The 7,016-nt window shown below is 67.0% G+C and overlaps 1 protein-coding gene across 3 annotated transcripts; it reads left to right on the forward strand.

The window, feature by feature from the left end:
- Positions 1 to 1,169: 1,169 nt before the first annotated feature.
- Positions 1,170 to 6,637, forward strand: LOC128089138 (collagen alpha-1(XVIII) chain-like). 3 transcript variants are annotated; one of them, XM_052700253.1, is made up of 23 exons: positions 1,170 to 1,423; positions 1,522 to 1,652; positions 1,919 to 1,990; positions 2,105 to 2,167; positions 2,236 to 2,292; positions 2,464 to 2,679; positions 2,915 to 3,277; positions 3,437 to 3,556; positions 3,630 to 3,701; positions 3,795 to 3,821; positions 3,965 to 4,051; positions 4,134 to 4,178; positions 4,268 to 4,339; positions 4,444 to 4,485; positions 4,568 to 4,595; positions 4,793 to 4,851; positions 4,956 to 5,090; positions 5,161 to 5,223; positions 5,291 to 5,359; positions 5,454 to 5,540; positions 5,739 to 5,933; positions 6,089 to 6,201; positions 6,306 to 6,637. In XM_052700253.1, exons 1-23 carry the CDS (start codon positions 1,207 to 1,209, stop codon positions 6,514 to 6,516), a joined length of 2,544 nt encoding a protein of 847 aa, XP_052556213.1. In that variant the 5' UTR covers positions 1,170 to 1,206; the 3' UTR covers positions 6,517 to 6,637. The 3 variants fall into 3 exon arrangements, with proteins under 3 accessions (XP_052556213.1, XP_052556215.1, XP_052556216.1); XM_052700255.1 differs by having other exon boundaries at positions 5,472 to 5,540; XM_052700256.1 differs by lacking the exon at positions 1,919 to 1,990.
- Positions 6,638 to 7,016: the final 379 nt, after the last annotated feature.

A 7,016-nucleotide genomic window follows, 5' to 3' on the forward strand; every position in this document is an offset into this window, starting at 1 on the left:
CTGCATACAGACAGCAGGAGGGAGGTGCAGAGCATCAACAAAAACCACCTCCGCTCCATGCCTGCAGCCCGGCTGTGCTCAGAAGGGGCTGAGCCCACCGCAGCCCCCTGCACTCACCTCCCACCCCGCGCTCACACTGCAGTGCCAGCTGTGCCACTCTGGCCGCTCCCAGATCACCTTCCATCCCCACACGAGCGGGGCAGCACCAGCTGGGGGAGAAATGCCGGCAGGGCTGCTGCCTCCCGTGCTCCCAAACCCCTCTTCCCCTCCTAGCAGAGCGGGGGCCCCCCAGCCCCCAGCCCCTGCCCTGCCTGGCACAGCCACGGGGCACACAGTGGCCGTGACTCGGGGCAGAGGCGCCAGCCTTGACACAGCGTCCGAGCCGGGGCCAAACCCAAACAGGTGCCCGGCCCCGCGGCAGCCGCAGCTCCTTATCAGACCTTGGCAGCACCACGCGCCCGCCGGGGAGGCTGTTGTGTCTGCAGGGCTGGAGGGAGCGGGAGCACGGGGAGCGGGGATGTGTGAGCTCTGCAGCCCCAGGGGCTGTTCCTCATCTCTGCCAGGCACGGGGCCTCCAGGTCCCCGATTCCAGCACCGTCCTGCCCCATGAAGAAGGCAGGTGCACCCCACTGCCATGCAGCCAGCACCCCAAGACATTCGACCTCGAGCCCCCGCTCAGATTCTTTGGGCTCCCAGCTCTGGGTCTTTGTCCTCCTGTGACACCCAACAGCTCCAAAGCCATCACAGCACCTCAGAGGGGCTGTGGGTTCCAGCAATGCAGTGTTGCAGGGGCAGAAGACGCCTCAGAGAGCACTGCAGCCCCCAAGCTGATGGCAGCTCTTCCAGAGCAGGTGGGCTCTGATGGAGCAGGGGGACATGGGCTGCATGCATCCCTGGTGGGACGCTGCTCCTTGCCGTGCCAGTGCCCTGCTCCCAGCCAGCGCCTTCCCGCACTCCCTCATGGTTTAACTCCCATTTCCAGGCAGCATCTCCTCCTCCAGACCCCTCTCCCTGACCCGGCTCCCTTCCCACAGCTCCCATGCGCCCTCCCTGTCCCGCACCCTCACAGTGAGCATTCAGCTCTATGCTGGATGCAGCCCGCAGGGCGGGGGTGCTGGGGGGGGGGGAGGGGGCGTGTCGGGGGCCACTGTGATAACAGCAGGGGCTGTGCCAGGGCATCAGGAGCAGACGGCACAGACGAGCGGGATGAGCCAGACCCCCCTGTCCTCGGCACCCCGGGGCTGCAGCATGAGGCTGGGTACCCCACGCCTCCTCCGTGCGCTCTGCATCCTCTCAGTGCTGGCCGGGCTTCTGCCCCACGGCACGGCCCAGTGGTTCTACCCACTGGGCTCTGAAGACACCACTCCAGAGCCCGGCACCAGCCCCGCGACCCCCACGCTGCCCACCCTGAGTGGGGAGGAAGGTAGGTGCGCACCCCACGCTCCCGGATCCGGTGAGGAGGGGACACTCCCATGCACTGGGAGCAGGGAGCACCTTGCTGCCCACGTCTCCATCCTGCAGACGCTGCTGATGCAGAGCCCATGAAGAAGCTGCCGCTGAGCAAACCCCCGTTGGGAACGGACTCGAGGAGACGGGAGCCCTCTGCCAGGACCAAGGGCCAGGGCCGTGCCCTACTGCGCACGCGAGCCCAGGTGCCCATCCCTGGCAGGAGCTGCGCCCCAAGGCCCCCATCCCCACCCCCCCCCAGCCCATGCCAGGCCTGCTCTGCATCCTTCCCTTATCAGCACCAAGCACAGCGCAGCCACAGCAGTGCATCCCACACCGGGCTCCATCCTTGGAAATGCTTTCCCCTCTCTGCCCCTTGGAGAGGAGACCCTGGTGCCCCTGCACAGCCCGCAGTGCACAGCACCCCCTGAACCCCACTGGCTGCATGCTGAGCTCTGCCCTTCTGCTCTAGCACAACCACCCCACGGCCACCCCGCAGATCTTTGAGGGCAGCGCAGAGGAAGAGGAGTTCCTGCAGATCAAGGTGCAGGGGCGGGGGGGGGGGGGAGGGGGGACGACTGTGGGGGAGCTGTGGAGCAGCCGGGCACGGGGCGGGGATGCAGGGGTCTCACTCTCGGTGCTCCTCTCTCCTGCACAGACCACACCGAAGGGGCTGCCCCAGCGTGTGCCCATGGCCCCCGGGCTGGATGTGACTCTGCAGGTGAGGGGGGGTTGGTGCCGGTGCCCCCCATCCCCCATCCCCACAGCTCACAGCTCGCTCCCCCCCAGATGCACAACGGCTCCAACTGCGTCTGCCCTGCGCGCCCCGGCCCTCCCGGCCCCAAGGTAGGAGAGGGGGTCCTGCAGGGGGCAGAGGGTTTGGGGATCTGTGGGGAGAGACCCCAGGGCTCTTTTCACCTTTTTCTGCTCTGGATTTGGATTCTTGCTTTGGAGTATGCATTGCAGGGACAGTCGCAGTGCCGGGGCAGGAGCCAGGCTCTGTCTTCATCCCAACAGGGAGAGAAAGGCGACCGCGGTTTCCCTGGGGAGCGGGGCCAGCCAGGGCTGTCTGGGGAGAAAGGGAGGACAGGCAGCCCGGGGCCACCGGGTCACCAGGGACCTCGGGGCCCCCCCGGACCACCAGGACCTCCAGGGCCACCGGGACCACCGGGTGCTGGGGGAGCCAGGAGTCCACCTGCACCTGCAGCTGTCTCCAAGGAATCAGAGAGAGAGGTGAGAGGTGGAGAGGGGGCATCTGGGCTGGGTGACATGGGTGGGTGATGGAGGGATGGGGGATGATGCCGGGATGGATGGGCAGTGCTGGAGTTGCTGTGGGGTCCATCCTCAGCTGGACCTGTAGGGACAGGCAGAGCAGGGACGCAGAGCTGCAGAGGTGGGTCGGGGGCCCACAGGACATGATGCTGCCATTCACCAATGCCACTCTCTCCTCTCTCCCTCCACCTAACAGCTGGGAGCAGCCAGCCCCACCGGGAAGCCAGGACCACCCGGTGCCCCAGGGCTGCCTGGCCCCCCCGGCCCCCCAGGCTACCCAGGTCATGAAGGCACTCCAGGGCTCCCTGGGCGGGAGGGGCAGCCTGGCCCCCCTGGCCCACCAGGAGCCGTGGGACCGCCTGGGTTCCCAGGGAGTGAAGGAGCTCCAGGATCCCCAGGCCTGGCTGGGCCCGATGGCCCCCCGGGGGCACCGGGACTCCCAGGCACACAGGGACCCCCTGGAGCACCTGGGCACGAAGGGCCCCCTGGCCCCCCGGGACCTGCGTCATTCCCTGGCAAACCAGGACTCCGAGGGGAGCCAGGATTCCCAGGATCAAAGGTAAAGAAGGATCTCAGAGGGGGTTCCAGCCTTTCCACCCACAGACCCCAGCGGGTGGGTTGGGGCACCGGGATGCACCCAGCTCCATGCTCTGCTGCTGCGGAGCCCTGGGGCGACATGGGCCCCACACTCATGGCCCCACGTGCTGCATCCCGGCAGGGTGAGAAGGGTGAGCAAGGACTGCCAGGCATGCCAGGGAGCCCTGGCCGCACCGGGGAGATGGGAGCCCCAGGGATGCCCGGTCCTATGGGACCACCGGGGCCACCGGGGGACTACAGGGTGAGCACAGGGCTGGGGGTGCTCAGGGTGGTCGCAGTGCCCAGCGCTCAACCTGCACATCCCCTCATCCCAGTGTGAACCACGCCATGCTGGGCACCATGGAGCCACTGGGCACCACGGAGCAGCTGGGCCACCGGGTCCCAAGGTGAGCAGGGCAGCAGACACTGGGTTTGGGGTGCTCATAGGGCTGGGATCACTGGCATCAGGGCGCTTATGGGACCGCTCTGCTTTCTTCCAGGGTGAAAAGGGTGATCCAGGAGAGCGGGTTTGTATGGGGTGCTGCCCGGGGGGGAGCTGGTGCGGTTATGGGGGTGGGTGAGTTGCACCATCCTCTGCAGCACATGCACACTGCACACCCGACATGCGCCCCTCTTCCCCGCCCTTACCCTGCCTCACTGTGCCCCCCAGGGGTGCTGCTATGGGGAGCCCGGCTGCAAACCAGGCCACCTCCCATTCCCCAGCCATGGCAGCCAGCCCAGCGCCTGGTACCAACCGGTGAGTCCTGGGGTGGGGGTGGCGGGGGGGTGGGGGGTGGCAAGAGGAGCTCAGCCTCCATCTGCTCGCGTTCCCTTTGCAGCACAGCAAGGAGGAGCCGGATATCTACGGAGCAATCATTCCCCATGTGAGAGATTGCACCCAGCGTGACGTAGAGCCGCCCACCCCAGGAGCAGCACCAAACCACCCTAAATCTCCACACTGCTCTTCTTGCAGGGTCCCCGAGGTCCCCCCGGTCCGCCCGGTCCTCCAGGCCCCCCCGGAGCACCAGGACTCCTCTACCTCAATGTAAGGCCCTGCACAGGCAGTGCACAGCTCTGTGCCACAGTGCACACGTGTGTGAGCATGCAGTGCAAGCTTCTCCCCGTGCATCCTCCTGTTTCTGCTCACAGCGGCTGCACCCCATGCGTGGACAGCAGCCCTGCAAGCAGCCGGTAAGCTCGCTGTCCCCTCCCTGCATGTCACCGCCGTGCACCTGTGTCCCAGCAGCAGTAACGGCCCCGTTTGCATTCACAGGCAGCAGGCAGTGCAGCCTGGGCAGTGGGTAAGGGGCTCTCTGGGGATTTGGGTGAACTCCTGTCTGCTTGGAAGCACCTTTTGCAAAGCTTCATGCCCTTGCACCAGGGCTGTGGTGTTGTCCTGGTGTCCCCATAGTGTTGGGGTGCCCTGTGACCTCAACCCTACCCCTAAACCCAACCCCAACCCAACCCCAGTCCTGCCTTTAACCCAAACCCTCCTCAGCTTCTCCAGATGCTGATGTTCCCCGCCCAGAGCCGCTGGAGCCCAGTGCCGACCTCCGGGTGCGTGGGGGGCTGTGCCCATGGGTGACCCTCAATGTGTAGGCAGCTCCCCTTGGGCAGGGGGGGGTCAGCTGAACCCTGACCCCTCTCCATGTCCTTCCCAGCGCCAGACGTGGGTATTCAGGTCTAAGGAGCTGATGCTGAGGTCTGGCAGCTCTATCCCCGAGGGCAGCCTTGTCTACGTGCAGGAGGGGAGCAACGCCTTCCTGCGCACCCCCCGGGGCTGGAGCAGGCTGCTGGTACTGTGCTGGGATGGGGGGGGGGGAGGACACACAATGTGGCTGGCCCCCCCTAACTGCTCTTCTGCAGCTGGAGGACTCGGAGTCGCTCTTTGTGGGTGATGACCCCTCCGCCTCCACGCCGCAGTACCAGGTGAGGCAAAGGGACAGACCCCCGTGGGGGGGTGCACCGCTGGGACTGCCCTTCCATCTCTGTGCAGGAGGCAAAGCAGGCGCAGACACGAGGTCCCAACACAGAGCCACCCTCAGGGGCCCGGGCAGATGCACTGGTGAGCAGAGGGATGGAGGTGGCACCAGGAGACTCCGGGTAGCAGTGGGATGAGGAGGGAGATGCACCCTGGGCACCGAGACTGCTGTCCCCAGGTGTCCCCACTATTGCAGGTCCTGAAGGAGGATGGAGATGGGCTGCCCAGCACCCTGCCGACCACCGTTGCCCCCAGGATGCCCTCTGTAAGCATTGCCCCATTTCCTGGCCCCTTCCAATCCCACAGAGCCCAGGGACACCACCCCCCCCCCCCCCGTGTCCGTGGGTCTGTATAGACCTCGATGCCCGACTCAGGGAGCTGCAGTGCCCCATGGGGTGCGGGATGATGGCACATACCCTGGCAGCCCCGGCCCCCCATGCGCTGCCACCCGCTGTCCCTGTAGCTCCGTCTGGTGGCCCTGAACGTGCCTCTCTCCGGGGACATGAGCGGCATCCGCGGCGCCGACCTGCAGTGCTACCGGCAGTCACAAGAGGCCCGGCTCTACGGCACTTTCCGTGCGTTCCTGTCGGCTCCCAGCCAGGACCTGGCCTCCATCGTCAAGAGGACGGACAGGACCCTCCCCATCGTCAACCTGAAGGCAGGCGGCCCTATCCCCGAGGGCTCAGGGTGTCCCGCAGGAAGCACGGGCTTTCCGCGTGTTTTCCTTCCACCCAGAGATATTGTAATGGGGACAAGGGGCTCTGGGGGGCACTTGCCTCCATCCCCAGCTCAGTGCCCCCCCCACGTCCCCAGGGCCAGCTGCTGGCTCGCTCCTGGAGCTCCCTCCTGCAGAGCCAGGCTGGAGCCGCCCCGCGGGGCCCCATCTACACCTTCAATGGGCGCAACGTGCTGACGGATGCCCTCTGGTGAGTCCTGGCCCCGCACGTCCACGGCATCAAGCGAAGGTGCAAAGGGCGGGAGGACAGGGAGGGCTCCCCGACGATCCCCATCATCCCGTTGCCGCTCGCAGGCCCCGCAGGCTGGCATGGCACGGATCCACGCTGCGGGGCGGCCACGCTCAGCGCCGGGATTGCCAGGGCTGGCGGAGCTCCGGCCCCGGGGACGGCCTGGCGGCCCCGCTGGCTCAGGGCAGGCTGCTGGCCGGGCGGCGGCACAACTGCTCCGAGGCGCTGGTCGTGCTGTGCGTGGAGGTCGCCTTCCCGTATCGCCACATGTGGTGACGGCCCCGAACCCCGGGGGGGGCAGGGAGCACCGGGAGGACGTCCGTGCCGTCCCTGTGCACAGCCAGCCCCGCACCTCCAGCACCGCCCGTGTTCATATCTCCCTCAGAATAAAAGACGAGAAAAAGTTGGGTGTTCGGGCCAATGTTGGGCATCCGTTATTGGAAGGGAACCTTTAAGGAAGGGACCTCGTTTGGATGCCGCCAGCTGCACGGAGGGATGAACGTCACAAGGCCGGGATATGGGGACAGCGCGGGGCTGGGATGCTGCTGCGAGGCTGCGGATATCGCGATGGGGCTGCGGGTGGGGGAGCACCGTGGGGTCACAGCGCAGCTCCGCTCCGACAGCGGCCGGGGCAGCGGCACTGCGGGCAGCAAAGGCAGCGGTGCCGGGGCCACGAGCTGACAAGGCAGCGCTGTGTAGGGGGCCGTCGTGAGCGCTCCCCCCGTGAGGGCGGCTGCGGGGCAGAGCGGCTCAGCGCCCCTTTGGGGCAGCGCAGG

The sequence above is a fragment of the Tympanuchus pallidicinctus genome, unplaced genomic scaffold, assembly GCF_026119805.1.
Source record: "Tympanuchus pallidicinctus isolate F22 unplaced genomic scaffold, pur_lepc_1.0 scaffold39, whole genome shotgun sequence".
NCBI classification, from domain to species: domain Eukaryota; kingdom Metazoa; phylum Chordata; class Aves; order Galliformes; family Phasianidae; genus Tympanuchus; species Tympanuchus pallidicinctus.

What these genes read in the sequence shown, in the direction of transcription:
- LOC128089138 (XM_052700253.1), top strand. Translation starts at nt 1,207, where the DNA reads ATGAGCCAGACCCCCCTGTCCTCGGCACCCCGGGGCTGCAGCATGAGG. An exon ending in CAGGATTCCCAGGATCAAAG is followed by an intron (nt 3,278 to 3,436) that starts GTAAAGAAGGAT and finishes GCATCCCGGCAG; the next exon opens with GGTGAGAAGGGTGAGCAAGG. An exon ending in GGCCACCGGGGGACTACAGG is followed by an intron (nt 3,557 to 3,629) that starts GTGAGCACAGGG and finishes CCCTCATCCCAG; the next exon opens with TGTGAACCACGCCATGCTGG.